Raw genomic sequence first — 20899 nt, forward strand, 5'->3', positions numbered from 1 at the left:
CAGTAGTAACTGCAAAATTGGCTATTTAGCCAAAGCATTACTATTTATTATTCAGACAGTACATTAGGATAATGTAATATACGAATTTTTTTTTGCAACCCTCATGGCCGATAATAATCGGTCTCGTGGGTAAAGCAGCACATCCAACACAGACCAAAAAAAAAAAAAAAAAAAAAAAAAAAAATCAAGCCAAAATTACCAGTTAGTTCTATTGACATTTATAAAGCTCATCAAATCCTTTGCAAATTTAAACTCTTTATTGAGGCAGTAGAATTCCTTTAAGGGAGCTCATACACATTAAAACCCATAAGATCTTCGAATAGGTGACTGTTGCAAGAATTGGGATATTTTATTTATTTTAAAAGCAATTACTTCCAACTTTTTACAGCTGACTTCATGATATAGCTGCTTTCTGAAATAGTAATCAGAAAGTTTTGTGTTGCCACAAATATTTTTATAATTTAATCCTCTTTGTGACAAAATTGTTCGTCATGTCTCCATCTTGCGCGCATGATATTTTAAAAATGGCTAATGGTATATACTTGAAATTGGATGGAATTCTTTATATGGGCACTGTTTTCTAAGTGAACCAAAAATTTGATGAATATTTTAGTATTAAAAAAATTTATGCACGAAAACATTACAGATTTTTTACATAAAATACATTCTATAAATTCAACTCCAAGTAAAACAAAAATTGAACATGAAACTCTTAGAATTTGAGGTTCACGGTCGTTTCCAAATGTTATAAAAGCTATATATTAAATATGGAATCAAATTATGCAACAGAATGTTTCAAACTGTGCGCGCAAGGTGGAAACTTGACGAAACATTTTTTCACAAAGCGGATTAAATTATAAAAATATTTGTGGCAACACAAACGTTCTGATGACTATTTCAGAAAGCAGCTATATTATGTAGTCAGCTGTAAAAAGTTGGTGTAATAGCTTTTAAAATAAATAAAATATCCCAATTCTTGCAACAGTCATATATTCGAAGATCATAAGAGTTTTAAGGTGTATGAGCCCCCTTAAGCTACCATGTTTTTCCCTAACATGTCGCAATAATAGGCAGTCTTCGACGAAATGTCATTCATTTCCTTCAGCACTACAAAAACTATTATTTTGTAAATAAAAACTTTTCGGGTACGCCTGGAAGCGCCCGTGTCCAGTAATTATTTGATTGTAATCAAAATCACATATCATTCTCATATTTTTAGAAACTTCAAAGTTCAACGAATAATCTTTCTTTTTCCCCGAAATGTTCCATTTCTCTTTCCAGCAATCATAATAGAAATCCTTAATTTTACCAATAACAATTCTTTTTGATGTTTGAATATCGAATGCCTCCCTGGCATTACCCACAGAAGCCTCTCTGGCCAGCATGTCGGCCCTCTCTTTGCCTGTAGCACCGATATGAGCTTGAACACGATTCTCACACTCCTAACGACTCATTAAGTTCTTTCTTCCGAACCAAGTCCATATCAACCTTTTACCCATCAGAAATCCCATCAGAGACTTTAATGTATCCCATCAGAGACTTTAATGAGAACAATACCATATTGGCTAAAACGGCTTCAGAAATATCACCTTCACAATAACGAAAAATGTTTTACAAGAAAGGTATCTAAATGGCATAAAGTTAAAGAAATACGTGTCCTTAGGACACAGATGATAAAATATAATTTCTTAATATGATACTCAAATGTTAGGCTAAGATCATGAGACGAATTTCATAAGAGTATTTTAAGGAAAAACACCTTCTGATATTTGGATCAGTACGGTATTCGTATAGTGATGGAAAGCAAAAAGTTGTGCCATCGAAAATAAAATTCTCATTTATTCACTTGTGCGTACAAGTGTGGTATAGGCATCGGAACCGAGAAACAACGTGGCGGATTTATATCCCATAACTTTCTTATGTAAAGAAATAAAGAATTTTAAATTGGGCAGATTTTTTTTATTTATTTAAAGAACACAGCGGATTGAATTATTTGAATCTGCAGGGGGAGATGCACAGAATGGTAAGGGAATCAAGGTATGAACAATATTTATTCTTTCTTGTTGTGCAGGATTTATGTGTAAGCTACACAAGGTATAGTTTAGGGTCCCCCATAAATAAAAATATAGTATAAATATAGTATTCAAATATAGTATAACAGACTTATTAAGGGGAGTCATACACCTTTAAACCCATAATATCTTCGAATATGTGACTGTTGCAAGAGTTGGAATAACTTATTTATTTTAAAAGCAATTACTTCCAACTTTTTACTGTTGACTACATAACATAGCTGCTTTTTGAAATAGTAATCAGAAATTTTGTGTTGCCACAGACATTTTTATAATTTAATCCGCTTTCTGACAAAATTTTTCGTCATGTTTGCACCTTGCGCGCACAGTTTAAAACATTCTGTTGCATAATTTAATTCCATATTTAATATATATATAGCTTTTATAACTTTTGGAAACTACTCTAAACCAAAAATTCTAAGAATTTCATGTTAAATTTTTATTTTATTTGGAGTCGAGTTTATAAAATGTATTATATTAAAAAAAAATCTGTAATGTTTTCGTTCATAAAATTTGTTCACCAGATTTTCTGTTTAGTTAGAAAATAGTGCCCATATAAAGAATTCCATCAAATTTCAAGTAGCAATTTTTAAAATATCATGTGCGCAACGTTAAAACATGACGAAACATTTTCTCACAAAGCGGATTAAATTACAAAAATATTTGTGCAGCACAAACTTTCTGGCTATTAGTTTCCAAAGCAGCTATATTATGTAGTCGGCTGTAAAAAGTTGGAAGTAATTGCTTTTAAAATAAATAAAATATCCCACTTCTTGCAGCAGTCACATATTTGAAGATCATAAGGGGTTTAAGGTGTATGAGCCCCCTTAAGGGCTCCATATCTCAAACAGCTTAGGGCCTTATCAAGTCTAAATCCGGCTTTGATTTCTTGGGTTAAGTTTCTTGCTTTCTGTGTCGATATCGCGAACTTATTGGACATACAATTCATGAACATTTGTTTTAAGTGATATGGAACTTTGCAAAATTATGAAGCAGGCAAATCACACATTATCTGTCATGCAAGCAAAGTGGGGCATAAAACATGCATATTTCTCAGGGAAGGAAACAACGAAGGTGCATATTGCCAATTAACCTCAATCTTGAATTAATAGTCAAGTACATACACAAGGTCTTGCGCATAACCCCACAGAAAGAAATCGCCCGTTGTGTTTCCTTTGCTGAAAACAATTCCAGAACTCAATCTGCGCATTTCTAATGCGCTTGCGTTGGCGACTCCAGATGTGCTTCGGAATGTATGGAGTTGGACTACTGCTTAGACGTTGTGTGCGTTAACAAGGGGAGTTACACAGAACATTTATGAAGTATGTAAAGTTTTGAACTTCCTTCTACATTCTTTGAAATTCTTATCGATAAATTCTTTTCAATTAATTACTTATAGCCCTTTTTAATCGTTATATTCATTTTGAACCCTCCTGTATTTTTGACTCGAGAGGATAGATATACAACGACACACAATTTTAAGCTGTATTTTTATCCGTTTATCTGGTAATGTTCCCAGTAGGGAATACTTATTAAAAATCTTAATTAAGGATTTTTAGGATTTACGTAATAACTTATTTATTAATATTAGGGGAACTGATTTTTAATATAGTTTACTTCGCAGGAAAATAGAATACATTTGAAGTCCAGCGAATGTGACAGTCCCTTTGAATATGTCTTTTACTGCCTTCTGCTTTATTACCTATAAAAAAATTGTGGGATAAAGTGCAGAATCGTCCAATTATTTGTTTGGCGCTTTTTACAAGAGTGAGAGGAATTGGACTTTTGTTAATTTTCTTTGACTTTTTAAGTGAAAATGGGTCGATGTGTACATGAATAAAGTCAAGGGCGTGCACAATGCCATTTTTGTGCAATTCTGTGATTTTTTTTAAAGTAAAAATAGGTCGACGTGTGCATGGATAGCGAGTATGTGCAATTCTTAAAAACGCGCCAAGCAGTGGCGATTCTGCACTTTCCCCAAATTGTGTACCGATATGTTTACTATGATAGTCTGTTTCAAACAGTATATACATTATTTTTATGTGCTCCATATTAAGAGCTTACGAAAGCTGTTTCTGTTTTCGCACAGTAGGTTTTGTTTGTCGCAGATAAAGATCAGATATTTTTGCTAATCAGTGCCAACTGTAATCTAAGAGTGTATTTTTCCTTTCAGTCAGATATTTAAAAAGTAATTGTATTGTACTTCTTAAAATAACTTTTGCGAGAAGGGTTGTTTTGCGCCATTAATGTCAAACAAATAGAACAGGTTTCCGATACGCTATAGTATGTCGACTCAAAATTTCTAATTCTGGATTTTATGTAGACTAGCCCACTAAAGATTGAAGTGGAAACTCTCTGATCACTGGTTAATTCGACTTTAACAAACCCCTGCGAACGGGCTGTGTAAGGGAAGTTTTAAATTTTTTTCTCATGTGTAACGTGAATATGAGCCAGTTTTCTTTAAAAAGTCCTTTTCCCTTCCTTCAGGCTTCCATGTGCTATGCTTCAATCCGAACGATTAAATTTTATGTCCGCTATCGTATTCCTTGAAAAGAAAATCAAATGGTAAAAATGAAATTTTGTAATAATATACGGATTGTAACCCTCTTCGTGCGTTCTATAAATTAAAAAAAAATATTCAAACTATAATTTGCATTTTAAAATTCGGATATTTTCATATTTATACAAGTTTTTGTTCAAAAAAACGGAATCGGAAATAAATGTTACAATTTTAAAATTCAAATTTCCTAATTAAATTTAGTTTTATTTAACAATTAATAATTAGCTTTATCGATTGGTAGAGTAGGTATTAGTTTTATTTCTTTAATGATAAAATTCCTTTTATGTAAATTGTAGGCCTAGTAAAGTCGCTGAACGCTAATATTTCGGCCCGGGGTTCGATTCCCGGCAAACGGGCTGGCTGCATGGGTTGCTTTAATTAAAAATAATTTAGTCATTGTATTTCAGAGATTCTATTTAAATTAATATTTCTGAGAGATGTACTGAAATTAAAGACACCATTTCCGTATACTCTGGGGGTGCTTCACACGTTCTATGGTTATTCACCAATTCGAAAGTTACGAGTCAAACTCGAGCAGTGACACGGTCTCCTATGATCCGTCTAGATTTGAATCCAGGTTAACGGGCTGGCTACATGGGCGTTTTCGTGGTCTTTCCCATGTGTAACGTGTATACGAGACAATTTTCCTTAGAAAGTCCTCCACGAAGGCATTATTCCCCTTTGGTAGATAGATCTCGAGTACTTTGCTATAAAAATAATAAAACCTTGGTAAAATCCTAGTATACGGTGTAGCCTTGGCGCGATTTTGAAAATTAGCTCCAACAACAAACATGATCCAAAGAACGTCTATATATATACTATACACTATATACATAGTATATACTATAGTGTATAATGTACATAGTATATACTATGTATAATTATATATATTCTTTGAATGACCCGTTTAAGTTACCCGTCATCGTATATGTCCCGTTTTTACTGCTCATCATAAAGTCGCGAAAAGTAGCCAAATCCCGTGTGCACCGGATACTAGGATTAAACCAAAACCTTTTAAACTGTCAAGCTATTATTTCAGTTTTCTGGTCGCAAATTTGTTGCTGTTTTATGATTAAACATGATTTGTTATTAATCGTCTATAAATGAGTTTGGAAAGTTCCGATTCTTTTCAATTTCTTGATGGAAAAACGACATATAATAAACTGTCACAGTAGACACTTTCTGGAACATGCCAAAAACATATAGAATATTTCCCCCGCGTTAGTTGCCTTTTCATTTTCCATAATAGCTGTTTGTATTTTAATAATTAATAATCTATACATAGTCTGTACAGACTAAAAAGTATACAGAAAAATGAGTAAATTTTATAGCGTAACTGAATTTGGAGGGAAAAATAACCAGCTATTAAATTTCGTTACCAAGATTTGGTTTGGTTTATTTAATTATCGCAAAGCACTCGAGGGGTATCTGCCTAAAGGGAGGTAGGTAAAGGGGGTATCTGCCTAAAGGGAGGTTCGTGTGGAGGACTTTCTAAGGGAAACTGTCTCGTATACATGTTACACATGAAGAAAACGCCCATGCTGCCAGCTCGTTTGCGGGATTCGAATCTCCTTGTGTTAGTAAGAAAAAATAATCAGTAAAGTTCGCACTGTAATGCGTTTATTCAGATTCTCCAGGTTCACTCTTAGATAAGAGCATTTTATTGTGCAGTTTTTCTGCGTTTTTAATGAACAGGTTTCTTTAAATATGTTAGTAAACTTACCGAGAGCGAAACTGGCTGCCGAGGCTGTCACCAAACTGCTAGAAGTGAGAAGGAGTACGTTGTGGATGTTAAACTCCCCTTCGCGGATCCAGCCAACAATAGAGGCAAATGCGGATGCAATCAGGCCCAGGACTAAAGACTGACACTGAAATATAAAAGAAAAACTAGTCACCTCAACGAACTCTGCATTTAACCAAAATGAATGCTGGAAGAAAAAAAAAAATTGTGTTCTTTAACCATAACATTTAAAATTTTTTACCTATGAGGCAAAGGTATGTTAAATATTAGGATTTACATTTATATCTTTTCTTAATTTCTTTGTCATGAATAAAGAACGAGTTGGTTTGTAGAGAATACTATAAAAACTCCCATACATCTAACTCGTTCTCCCGAGTTGAACTCGGGTCGAACTACCAATATTCAGGGGTTTTAACGGTAGGACGTTAATGGACCTATCATGGTTAGTTGTGGGCCGCCCAAATGGAAAGTGGTTAGTGACTCTGACTGCCATAGCGAAGGGACGGTTCAAATTCCGGAGAAGGCATGGATGTAAATTGTCTGTCCCTTCGCAGGTGATACGGCGACCCACCTATTAGGTGTCTCCATAGTAAAGTGGTCGCCACTGCCTTAGGAGTAATGATTAGTGCCTGCCATGGGAAAAAAATGGTTAAATATGAAAACAATTTCAGTGTAAATCTTAGCATATAATAAATAATTTTTCCTTAGTAATTCATCTGGCACTATTCCGTTTTGAGGACCGTAAAATATTGCAGCGAAAATGTATGCGCAAAAGGCGCCAAATCTAGCAAACGCGCCCATTTAACAGCGCGTCATATCTAGCGTACGCGCTGATTTTAAATTGCATAAGTTTAGACAGTTCTGTTCTTAAGAAGCCATTGAAATACAAGTTTAATTTTTAAATCCTTTTTTGATATCCTATCGATTTAACAATTTGGGAATTGCCAGTGAAGAAAAGTCTGCAATAGAATGTTTTCAAAGAAAAGGCATCGTTCATTATAGAAATTTATGTTTGAACAACCAACGAGATGAAATTATGCTTTAGCGATATCTCGGTAAGCGAAATAGCGGTGCAGGAATCCATTCAGTTATGCTTAGCCTTTTTACTTCCTTGTACGAAGTAAAAAGGAAGTAAAAGGAAGTATTGAAATCGCGAAAAGTTTCAGGCAACATATTTCAACGAAAATATCCATTTTGACCGCTATCGAATGCAATTTAACGATGTTTTTGCGTGATAACTGTGCGTAAGGACAGAATAAAAGACACTTTTCCTCCAATAAAATTATAAAACTGCTTTCAAATTAATTCTGAAGAGAATTTGTACTGTACGAACTGTACGTTGTAGAAACTGTACGAACGTATGTACGTGCGTGTGTACGTACGTACGTATCTCGCATAACTCAAAAACGAGTAACCTCAGAACGTTGAAATTTTGTATATAGGACTGCTATAACATGCAGATGTGCACCTCGTATTTTGGTTACAATCGGCCGCACCAAACGTATATAAATATATTTATATATATCCACTCTGTTACCCGGCTCAGTGATCTGAGTATCTTTACTCTTATATGTTTGTAAATTGTACATTTTTTGCTTTAAAAATTATTGAATTATGTTATTTTTATCTTCCGGTTAAGGTTTTTATGCCTTTCGTAATTCTGGAAGCAATATTTGTACAATTTTCAACAATTTAAAAGCTGTTTAAGTGCGGTTAAGTTTTAAATAACATGGCGGACATATTTGTTTATATTTGAAACAGCAGAATTGTAGATTTGTTGCCAATCTAGAGAGACTAAGCCTCGCAACACAAAAATAACGCCTTCATTTATTATTGCGAATTAAATCATGCTTAATCCTTTCTGGAATTTTTTCGAGGAAATAAGTGTTTAAGATTTACTTCGTAATTTTTAATGCAGATATTTTGAGTTTTTATGTATTTTTGCCTTGTCGGGAAGTGAGAACTGAATTAATTGAATGAGAAATACTCAATCGTCTGTAAAAAACTGTTTCTTTTCTGATTTGTTTACTTAATTTCTTTTATACATCGTTTTAGCTTTATTATAGTATTTGAATACAACATGTAGCAAGATAATTCTTCAAATGATATAAATTTTGTGCATTCAAAGTGTCGTTATAGTAAAAAAAAATATAGTGAATTTTAAAGAATGCATTTATTCTATTGTGGTTTATGCGCTGTCGACGAAGTAGATTTAATTCAATCCAATTAATTTAAATGAATTTCAAGAAAAAAAAATGCGTATAAATTTAATATTCCGTACAAGGAAGTCATGTGGTGTACACATCAGATTTTTTTATATAAATTATATTAATCTGAAATAGTTATTTACTCTTATGCTTCCATTCAGTTATGTTTAGCCTTTTTTTATATAAATTATAATAATAAAAAGTATTATGAAATTAACCTTTTACCATTCGTCTTTAACTACGAAGTCCGTATTCAAATTATTCTGAAATAATAAGTTTTGCATAGACATGAGTATCAGAATTCAGATAGTTTTCACATTTGATCAGTTACCTGCGGAAATGGACAGATTTTAGTGAAATTTTATGTTACATCAGTTGATAAAATGCATAGAATATACCGTACAACAGTCATGGTGCATTCATAGCATAAGGCTCTTTGGGTGCGGGTAAAGTCTAAAATACAGTTTGCAGATTCAAATAAAATAGGAGTTGCAACCGTAGGTATAGTTCCTTCTAAAGTTTATACAGATCTTACAACATAGCTTCATACTGAAAATGAGACAGTTTGAGTCCACCTCAGGACGTTTTAGACATGTTCTAAAGGGTTTAGGGTTAATCTTTGTATTATGGTAACTTGGCGATTTTTTGGCGAAACTTTGGCGCCCAACCCTGCTACAGCAACCTGCTAGTTTTTGTTTGGACGCCATTTTGTTTTCAAGAAGTAAAGGCATGTTTTTTTTTTACTCAACATTTCCAACAATCTGCTACCCGAATTAAGCTTACGCTAGAACTTTTATGGAATAATAGTGCTTAATCATGACGAAGATTAGGTGCGAAATTGGGACAAAGTGCAGAATCGCCCACTCCTTGCCGCATTTTTACGAATTGCACATACACGGTATCATCCGTGTACACGTCGACCTATTTTCACTTAAAAAAACATCCCAGAATTGCACAAAAATGGCATTGCGCACACTCTTAACTATATCCATGTACACTGCTAAAGTCCTAGATAGTAACCTTTATCGCCTTACCAAAATGTCGCCAAACTACCTGTTACCATATTCCAAAGATTAGCCGGGTTTAGATTTGGAGCTATATGTGGACGAGCGTTGGGCCCATAAAAGTGAGCTGTAGACCAAATGCACCCCTGAAAACGGTAACATAAGGTAAAGAAAAGCTTAATATGTGATTTCGTCTGCTTGTAAGAAGACCTTTCGTAAAACATCGAGGCACGCGACAAAAGCTTAAAAGCATAATGGAGAAACTAGAAAAAATGGGCATAGACCTCTGCAGGCCGGAATAGGGCACATGCAATAAACACAATTGGCATAAAAGCGTCTTACAACTGTGAAGTCTCTAGATGGTTGCAGGACCAGGGTAATACCCGAGTAGTCATAGAAAGCCGTCCGGGTGCCCTGTCCTGCTGTCACCTGTCACCTGTAAGAAGACCTTGTAAGAATCTACATCCGTCTGCTTGTAAGAATTATGTCTTTAATTGCCCACTAACCGCCAACCTACACGTCAAACACACTACTCAAGTGGGAATGGAATTTAAAAGATTCCTAATCAACCATCAACACACCTACAAGAACATTGAACTAATCATAGACAAGCTACAACAACAAGGTAGAGAACTATGCCACTCATAAATAACAAAACGGACGTAATGATAAATACTTAGCAATCGAAGTGCAACCACACAGCTGTCCAAAGAATCATGACTGTTTGCTCACCTCCTCTGAAGAACGACACCTAATCTGCAGCTTCACCATTTAACTTTCCATGGAAACAATCTAAGGTACTCATATGATTCAAATATGATATTCAACAGGGAGTGCTCCTATCCTAAGTCATCACTATTTATGTGAGTGATGATTATCAACTACCAGTGCCTTCAAACTGCCAAAGCGCAGTACTTTGAACTTTACACTATTATCTGATGCTCATTATACAAAGTGCTCTCCATGCTGCTGCGCACAATTATGTGCACATTGAACTCTATGCATAATGAACTCTGTGCAAAGTAAACTCTGCAAAATCTGTGCACAATCACACAACGATACCACCAACACAAAAATAACATAGCATTATAACTCGCATCACATCCATCTTCCCAAATGCTAAGATATTCCTCCAAGCACACCAGCAAATGCAACACCTAATTAATTGTAACATGTTATCTGCATATTGATTCAGGTATACTAATATATCTGTACCTCGATTACCTGTACCCCAGTTTATCTTTATAATTGTTCTTCCTATGTAAGTAACTTGTTACTTTAATGTAATTTATTATGTCAACTGCGTAATGTAATGACTTAAAATGTAATCTTTTGTCTCAATAAATGCCAGAAAAGGTCAGTGCAATGGAGCAATACCATTTTTGTCTATGACGATGTCGTGGTGCCCCCTGCACTTTTTCCTGTCTTGTCCTGTAAGAAGACCTGTCGTATACGTCCTGCTTACTTCTGCACACAGGAGCGCTCATTTAGCACAGGACTAAGGACACCATTTTTAGATCAATAGACAGTGGGAACAAAAAAGGGACTGGTCATAACATCACAACTAGTCACAACATTCAAAAAAGGGACTAGTCAGCTGCAGTTTGAAGGCCTACATAGGCATCATGTTCGACGGGAATACTGATTCTTCTTGTCTCTGATAGGGATTTTATGATAAAGAAAATATCGAAGAGCTCTATGCTTCTCTTTTCAGGGGTAAAGTTGGACTCATTTTTATGAACGACAGCGCTTTCCTCATAGAGTTACTTTGGTGTATGATTTTTGGAAGAGACCATATTTCGGTCTGCTTTTTGTTTCATTTTTTGTTATGTCTTCTTTCATTGTACTTGTATTGTCTACTTTTATTGTTTTATTTATATTGTCTACTTTTATTGTTTTATTTGTATTGTCTACTTTTATTGTTTTATATTTGTATTGTCTACTTTTATTGTTTTATTTATATTGTCTACTTTTATTGTTTTATTTATATTGTCTACTTTTATTGTTTTATTTATATTGTCTACTTTTATTGTTTTATTTATATTGTCTACTTTTATTGTTTTATTTATATTGTCTACTTTTATTGTTTTATTTGTATTGTCTACTTTTATTGTTTTATTTGTATTGTCTACTTTTATTGTTTTATTTGTATTGTCTACTTTTATTGCTTTATTTTGTTTATTTATTTCTACTTTTATCTTTTACTTGATGTTTCGATTAATCTTTGAATGTTTTTCAGAACGAATTAAACATGAGTGAAATATGACGGAATTACCTACGTTCCACCTGTGTATCTTTTAAAAATACGAAAATGTTTATAGTTAAGATAGCAATTTTTCTGTTCCGTGAGATTCTGACTGACTGTGATATATATTTAGAATGGATATTGTAAGAGATTAGATAATATCGTAAGCGATACCTCTCAAATATATTTTTATAGTCAACAATACTATTCCACCTGCAGGTACAATAAAATAAGTCTCGCAGAATTACACATAGTTATATAACTGTAAGAGATTTCAAGTTTTTCTATCAGTAGGGGAAATGTTAAATCAGTGTACCTTATACGGAAAATAGTATATTAAAACATTTGTGTTGGCGGAGGACATGCTAATTTTGAGTTTTGTTTAATATTTTTTTAAATGTTACCTTTCACTAATTGACAGCTGCTTCAAAATAAACTAAAATGTTTAGGAAACTACGTTTATTAATTAAAAGAGTTTAAAATTGGAATTTAGAACTGTTTCAATATAAATTAAAATGTTTAAGAAATTTCATTTATTAATTAAAGAGTTAAAGTAAATTTTAAACTAATTAAATTAGTTTCAATAATATAAATAAATTTATCTCTTTTTCATTAGGTATCATTTCGTTTCATTTATCATTCAGTTCATGGTAGGTATTACTAATTGTGCTATATAGTTATTTCTGGCTCTTTACTGAATACTTTTTTTACTGAATGTTTATTACAAAATAGTAGTATTTTAAACTTTTGTTTTTACAGCATCCTTAAGGACTCAGAAAGCGAAAAACTCCTAATAAGAAAATTCTTTCTGTTATAGATCCCGAGACAAAACACTTGGAAACTTACCTGCAGGAGGGTTATATTTCCGAGTGCCATTCTCCATTGTTCTTTCGGTGTGTCTATTGTTCCAAGATTAGCCTGTAAGTAAATAAATCTTTTAGTAACCTTTTTCATAAGTAAATAATTCACATAGAAATAAATATTAAAGACTTATATCATCGAATTTAACTAATTTTTGGCCCTACAGGCGTCTTACGTTTCAAATATTTAAAGAGCCTTAAGTAGGATACAAATCTAAAGATAGCCAAGGTATCCGTTATAAATAACGCTGTCTATTATTATAATGACAGTGAAATTTGATTAGACTTTATTAATATTATTATTACAGTTTTATGACTTATGGTGACTCTGAAATTTAAGTTGACTAAAATATTATTGTTGTAGGTTTATGTGATTACGGCAAAGCCTCGAAGGCTATCTGCCTAAGGGGGAGGGATGCCTTCTTGGAGGTCTTTCTAAGGGAAACTGGCTCGTATACACATGACACATGGGAAAAACCACGAAAACACCTATGCGGCCAGCCCATTCGCGGGATTCGAAACTCGGATCGAACTACCAGTGTTCAGCGACCTTACCGCTCGGCCGCTGGTGGGCCTTTATTGTTGTAATTATTATTAGATTTTAAATTTGCTTATTTATTGTTTAAATCACTAATCATTGCGATAAAGTTCTTCGACAGAAGCTATTGTTTTAGATCTAAAGATAACGTTTTTAGGAGTTCATAAATGATTTGGTTATATGAAAGCATAAGGATATTTAGAAAATATATTAAAATTTAAAAATAATGTTAAAATAAAAAATTACATATTAGAAATTTAGAAATAATGTTAATAATGTTTAAACTTAAGTTACAAGGTATAAAAATCTGTTTTATTGCAACTGACTGATAGATTGTATTATGCGAAATTTTGGATATTAGGCAGAAATTTAAAAGGTGTTTTTTATACCCACAAAAAGAGCCTTTTTTATTAAAAAATACATAACCCTTTATAGCGCTTTTCCAGTAAAGAATGTTTGGTTATAGTGTTGTTTTACATTATTATTTTGTGGAGGATGCATACGTTTGTAGACCTTGATGTAACTAACCACAGTTAAAGAAATGACACCGACTATATAGATTTATTGTGTTTAGAATCTTTGTGACTATTATTTGATCTTAAAACGAAGAAAACGTTGATATAAATGTGAAAATTACATACCAACGTAGAGATTCTAGAAGCCAAAGTCATTTCAAGGTTGCCTTTAAGGCCAAGCAAAGCGGGCACTAAAACGAACATTTCCGGAACTTCTTGAAATACATCCCAGTGCTGCGGAAAAAAAAATATATATATATATATGTAGATATTCAGAAAAAAAGGGGAACTTATATATTTTCAAAGTATGAGGAAGAAGCTTATAAATTTTATTATTCAATTTTCTCTCACGTAGAAGTGTAGATTTATTAAAATTAGAAGTAAGTATTAGATCCCCATCTATCAGAACTAAAGAGGGGGCAGTGATTTCTGATTAATGTGTTTTCGAATAACCATGAGAATGACATTCGTTAGGTAAAGATAAAAATAAATGCTTATAATAGGCGTAAGTAACGTAAAAAATACGCATTTGTAACTACTGTTATGCAAAGTTTTTCTCCTGATATTCAAGAAAGGCTACCTCTTGCCATTGTTAGGTGAGTAGTGTATATGAAATTACCTCATGGAGTTTTTGTTTGATAGTTTTAATTTAGATATTCTGAGGTCATTATCTTTCAGGATAAACTATTTAGGTGCATTTTTGTTATATCGGCCCACCCCACGAGAGTTAATTCGCAATCAACCGAGATATCTCGCCAAAATCTGGCTGCATGTTCTTATACCTCGCTACGTAATCGTACATTAGCATTTTTCTCTCGCCCCATATTCTTATATTATTAATTTTGGTACTATTCCGTTTTGAGGACCGTAAAAAAATTGCAGCAAAAATGTATGCGCAAAAACGCGCCCATTTAACAGCGCGCCAAATGTAGCGTACGCGCTGATTGCAGATTGCGTAAGTTTATATAGTTCCATATTTCTTAAGACGCCATTGAAATACTAGTTTAATTTTTAAGTCCTTTTGTGATTTTAAATCCTTTTTTGGTATCCTATGGATTTAACAATTTAGGAATTGCCCATAACGAAAAGTCTGCAATAGAATTTTGGGTAAAGTGCAGAATCACCCACTGCTTGACGCGTTTTTAAGAATTGCACATGCTCGGTATCCATGTACACCTCGACCTATTTTCACTTAAAAAAAAAAAAAAAAAAATCCTAGAATTGCACAAAAATGGCACTGCGCACACCCTTAACTTTATCTATGTAGACATCGACTCATTTTCACTTGAAATGTACAAGAAAATTGACAAAAACCCAATTGTTTTTAACCCTTGTAAAAAAGTCAAGCAATGTTAATAAGTCGTCCCTGTTTGGCCATGTAAACTCCTGCGCTCTTAATAAGCTCCCGGTGTGGACTCTTGAGGCCGCAGGAAATTGTTGCCATTAGATAGTGGAAGGCGAAGGACACATGCCTGTTTATCTCTGGTAGCCACCAGGCGTTCCCGTCATCCGTCACCTACCTACCCTTGTAAAAAGCGGCAAACAAATAAGTGGGCGATTCTGCAGTTTACCGAGAATTTTTTCAAAGAAAAGACATTCATTATAAAAAATTATGTTTGAACAACCAACGAGATGAAATTATGCTTTAGAGATAACTCGGTAGCGAAATAGCGATGCAGGCATTCATTATGTTCAGCAATTTTATATAAATTATAATAATAAAAAAGTATTCTATGAAATTAACTTTTCATTTAAATTAAAACATCCATCTTAGATAGTTATTTACTATTTATACTTCTTTCTTGCGTTAGGGTTGCCGCAATTATTTTTGGCAGCACTGGCATCAACACTAGTTTGGCGATTTTTTATGGCCCTCAAAACCGAATAGTACCTTAATTTTTGATGAGTTTCTGGAATTCTCAGTGTTTATTTAAAAATATAGTCATTGCTTTTTTGTGTGAATGTGGCGTTAACAATTTTTAATTTATTAAGTAATGAAGTGAATGCCATACAATTTTTTCAAGATGGAGGTTTTTTACCTGACAAACGAGTATGCGAAAATGGCCACAAGGGGAAAAACTATTTGAACGGCGAAACCATTTGGAAGTGCAGTGTTGAAAATTAGAAAAAGGAAAGTCCTCCGTGTTGGATATTAGTTCAGCGGGTTCCAGAATATCGTTCATCATAACATGGTCCGAAATGGACGCCTATGAAATGGTGTAACAAACAGCTTAATGTGTGTGAAAGTGCTGCAGTTGACTGGAACAATTACATGCAATAAAATAACCACAACAAGGATAAGGATTATTAAAGATATCCTTAGGAAACGACATGTGAATATTATTATTATACATTCTACCGTTTTTACATTCGCGCTTCACGATCTTGACTCAAATCTAAAATCGGCAAATATGGTTTGTGGTCCCTGTAACAAAGAATTACAACTATTTTAATTCTCAAGTAGCAGTAGAAAATGCTTAAATAGAAAAATTAGGAATGATTTTATTTTCTTGCTCCTTGTTTTTCCATTGTTTAGATTCACACATTAAGCGCCAAGCCTGTTTTGGCTTCTTTTCCGTTTAGCCCGCGATATCCATTTCCATCAATATGCTGGCTACCGGAGATCAATACTGAATTTGATAGGTAAATATCATTTTTACTTCCTTGTACGAAGTAAAAAGGAAGTATTGTAATCGCGAAAAGTTTCAGGTAGCATATTTCAACGAAAATATCCATTTTGATCGCTATCGAATGCAATTTGACGATGTTTTCGCGTGACATCTGTACGTAAGAACAGAATAAGACTCTTTTCCCCCAAAAAAATTATAAAATTGATTTAAAATGAATTCTGAAGAGAATTTTTCGTGGCGTCTGTACTTACGTATGTACGTACGTATCTTCCATAACTGAAAAACGAGTAGCCTCAGAACGTTGAAATTTCGTATATAGGACTGCTGTAACAGGTAGATGTGCACTTCGTATTTTGGTTGCAATCGGCCGCACCAAAACGTATATAAATATATTATACACTGTGTTACTCGGCTCAGTGATCTGAGTTTCTTTATTCGTATATGTTTTTAAATTGTACATTTTTTTGCTTTAAAAATGATTGAATTATGTCGTTCTTATCTTCCGGTTAAGATTTTTTGCCTTTAGTAAATCTGAATGCAGTATTTGTAGAATTATGTTTAGGAATTAAGGATACGCCTAATTATTTTAATTAAGGTAAACGTTAAAAAAATCGGAAAGCTTTCAGATTTTATATGACTCCCAAAGGGGCTTTTGTTTAATGTTTTGCTTGTTAACTTTACTTATTAAATATCTTCTTCGCACTTAAACAGCAAAATTGAATTCAACAACAATATCACAAAATAAATTAAAAAGAGCATATATTTAGAATTTTCGATAGTCCCGCGCGCTGGGGATAAAATGTTTTTTTTCCGTACAGTGTTGCCATTGCTCGCTTCGAAATCGTGGAGTTTGTTAATAAAAAAAAATCGTTAAAGTTTTAAAAAATATGAAATAGATAATAAAAGCTATTACAAATTCGGGCTTCCAGATGCCTATATTTGAGTGGAGGACTACGTTATTCAGAATTGGATACCTCCAAGTACCGCTTTTTTTTTCACAGTGCTAGACATGCGTACACTCTAGACACTCTAGACATGCGTACAGATTCTTCATTATTTAATTTCTTTAAATAAAATGCAGGGTTCTAATACTTAGTGGCAACAATTTGTAAAGTGAAACGGCCTTTGTAGTGAACCAATGCAAAATGCCAAAACGAAATTAATACCCCTTCTGAGCTAAAAATAAATGAGCTCTCCACCCAGCATTACAAAATTATGATAGCAAGCTGATAGGTACTTTGCTTTACCCACCTGCACAATGTCCAGCAGCAGACCAGCGGCCACGGTGCCGAATCCTGCAATCATGAAAGGAACGAATACTTGACAAGCTATGGAAAATACAGTCTCTGCTCTCTCGTCGTCCACTTCACTGCTGTCGTCTTCTTCACTGTCTGTTTCATTTTTATGTTTCAATAAACTGTCTCCTTGTACCACAAAATCGCCTTTCGGTGGAAGAGGTCCTTCGGAAGAATTCGAGAGACTTCGTAAGTATATAAAACAAAAAAATAACTGGAATTTATAAAATCTAATTAACTGCAATCATTCTTTGAAACTAGTGCTAATAGGTGCTTGGATTAACTAGAGAATCGTGTAAGTAAAACATAAATTTAAATAACAAGTCGAGATATGAATTAAGACAATGAGAAATTTCTTTAAAGTTTTTTTTACGTGGTTTTTATTCATTCATATTAACATTTTCTGCCTCTTTCTGATTCGAGTACTTATCCTGATATTCATAACAAACATCCGTTATAAAGCTACATTAACAAACCTCGAAATGGAAAGAAAGCTCAGAATATGAGCTGAGCGGCTCGTAACAGCTGAAGTTTTAGAAACATTCTGAAATGATTCCACATTTCGTACTTCCAATTTTGTGATGTAAAACTGCATTTAAAAGCTTGTAATGAAATTAAATGCTAACTGCATTTTTCATTTAATAAGATGGCAGTAGTAACTAAATTCCTTAGAAAGTCATAGAAGACTTAACATTTATAGCCTCCATTTTCAGAGCTGATTAAATTATAAACGCACAAAATAAATCAGTTTAGAAACATTTGTAACTCATCAACTGATATCCATATACTTTGGATAACATTGGATCCATATGCCTTGGATTACGATTAGCTCTATCTACCTGAGTAAACTATTGTATATATCTTTCAGCAAATACAGTTTTATGCATTTAATAAATCAATTTACAGAATAATAAAGCCAAAGTTTACTCTTCTGTAAAGTTTAAAGGTTCTAAAACCAAATCAGTTAGTTTCTACTTCAGATATTCGGTAAGCCAAAATTTCAAATGGAAGAGGAACACGATAGTATAAAATTTATGTTTAATTTAGTTTTGTAAAAAAAAAATGGAAGTGTTATTCAAGATCTACACCAAACTAAAGGTACATTTTTGCCTGATTTTAAAAGCAAAAGTTTCGCACAATCAACTAAAATTTGATTTGTATCATTTCCCATTCGTTTCTAATCTTTCTTCATTTCCGTTATTACCAAACAGACTTTAATTTATCACTCTCAGTTAAGCGTTTAAAGCTGGAACCTCTTTAAAATACAATTGTATTTTATACTAGGATGCAAACATTACTTTGAATAGCTTTAAATATTGATATATAGTCATTTCCGAAATAAATTAATTATGCCGTCATGCAATTTTGTTAGCACTCTTCAGTATCCTATATAGAATTGCTGTGAACCATCTTCAGCGATCACTTATTTTTCTCTCTTTCGATTCTGCTTTTACTTTATTTTTTGATACAAATCGAAGGCGTTGTAAATTTTGTTTCGTCAGTGAAAAGAGGTGAAATATATAGGAGATTATGCCGGATGCGAAAACTTCATTAGTAACATTAATGGCGAGACACTTTACGATTGTCAGGTATCATTGTGAGGCACATTGTTATGGAAAAGGTATCATTGCTCTTTCGGGGCGAGCGCGAAACTTGGCGAGAGTTTTTATTTGGCGCGATTTCTATTTGGTTGTGGTTTCCGGCTGTACATTTTCTTGTGGCAAACAATGAGCTTTATTTCGGTGATTGTAATGAGTGCGAGTTTAGGGTAGGCAGAAAAATGTTTTTAAATTTAATTTTGAAATATTTTGTTTATTTTTAAAAGTTTTACTGTTTAATATTTGCACGATGTTAAGCTGTTGTTGGTGGGAGAATGTTTAGAAAGTGTAGTTTATAATTTATGAATGTTTTTATTTAATTTTATTTAGTTAATGTTTCTCGGGTGGGTTAATTATTATTATTATTTTTTTTTTTTTTTTAGTTTTATTTCTTGCATGTGGCAATCGAGAGATGTGAAATATTTAAAGTGTTGAGCGAAAGTGGTTTAGTGTACCACAACGGTGTTGGTGTATTTAATTATGGCAAAGCACACGAGGGCTATCTGCCTAAGGGGATGGATGTCTTCGTGGAGGGCTTTCTAAGGGAAACTGGCTTGTGTACCACAACCATAGTAACTTGTATATTTTAGTGACTTTGATGCATTGTTATTTTGTAGACGTGAAATTTTTAAATTACCCCGACAGTAGTAACTAGTGCGATAGTAAGCTTCCACAACTATCGTGACTTGTATAGTTTAGTGAATTTATGATGCATCGTTATTTGGTAGACGTGAACTTTTTTGGTGCGAATGAAGAGACGTTTGGTATGTATTATTTTTGTATTTTTAGTTTCATGTTTGTGACTTGAATTTTTTGTGGTTTATTTTAAATATTTATGCTTATGTCGTACTTAACGTCATTTTCATTTGGCGCCGTTTCTTTTGCAATTAGCAATTGTGAAATGAAAGTGCGAGGTGAAGTTTGCATTGCAAACGAAAAGAGTTTATCACCAACTTACCCCGTTTATGGAAGCTCAGCCGTATAAGGCATAATTTTAACTGCTTATTTATGATCAAACGGAGGGGCTTAATTCCAAAATTTGGAACCTTAACGGTAATATATATATGTATTAGTTTGCAGAGATGTGAGCATTTCAAAGTACCTTTGGGACCAGCAAACAACAGTGGAGTAGTTTCCGTCTGAATCCAGAATTCCAGTGGGCACTGCAAATTTCCTGGTGCTGTAATGGGCACTGGAATCGGGGTACTGTATCCTGCAGGGGCACTCATCTGTCGGACGATTGCACACCTGTTCTGGGGTCCTTCTGTGTCCAAAAATTCACGGGCCATTTCTGCTTCGATGTAGAGAGTTCAGTCTGTATGTCTTTAGAATGGGCTTACCCCTTTTCACGTTCTTCCTCGAGAACGCCTCTAAATTCGCCTTGAACTGCCAGCTTAATAGGACTGAAATAAAAGACAATGCCAAGTTACAGCAGTAAGACAAAACTGTAAAGCCATACGGATAAAAAAATATTATTTGACTCATGTTAATATGGCTCAGCTATTTCACGAACTGAGCTAAGTTATTAATCTGCTAAACTCAGAACTGCACAAAAATAAAAGTCTATAACTTCAGTTGACCTTACGAGCTTATACTTCTGTGCAAGCCAAACTGAGTCAAGTATAAGTCAGTTT

The 20899-nt window shown here is 33.7% G+C and overlaps 1 protein-coding gene across 1 annotated transcript in view; it reads right to left on the minus strand.

The window, feature by feature from the left end:
• The window catches only part of LOC118204509 (solute carrier family 41 member 1-like), a 46332-nt gene that overhangs the window by 15177 nt on the left and 10256 nt on the right, over positions 1–20899 (minus strand). The window contains exons 2-6 of the mRNA XM_035376819.2: positions 20368–20668; positions 17624–17832; positions 13869–13976; positions 12676–12747; positions 6356–6500 (exon numbers count right to left, since the gene is read on the minus strand). Coding sequence (XP_035232710.2) covers positions 6356–6500; positions 12676–12747; positions 13869–13976; positions 17624–17832; positions 20368–20554 — 721 coding nt within the window. The 5' untranslated portion in view covers positions 20555–20668. The remainder of the gene's footprint in view (positions 1–6355; positions 6501–12675; positions 12748–13868; positions 13977–17623; positions 17833–20367; positions 20669–20899) is intronic.

This window comes from Stegodyphus dumicola, chromosome 1, assembly GCF_044657685.1.
Source record: "Stegodyphus dumicola isolate Sdum_Otavi_A_Nest chromosome 1, ASM4465768v1".
In the NCBI taxonomy this organism is placed as follows: domain Eukaryota; kingdom Metazoa; phylum Arthropoda; class Arachnida; order Araneae; family Eresidae; genus Stegodyphus; species Stegodyphus dumicola.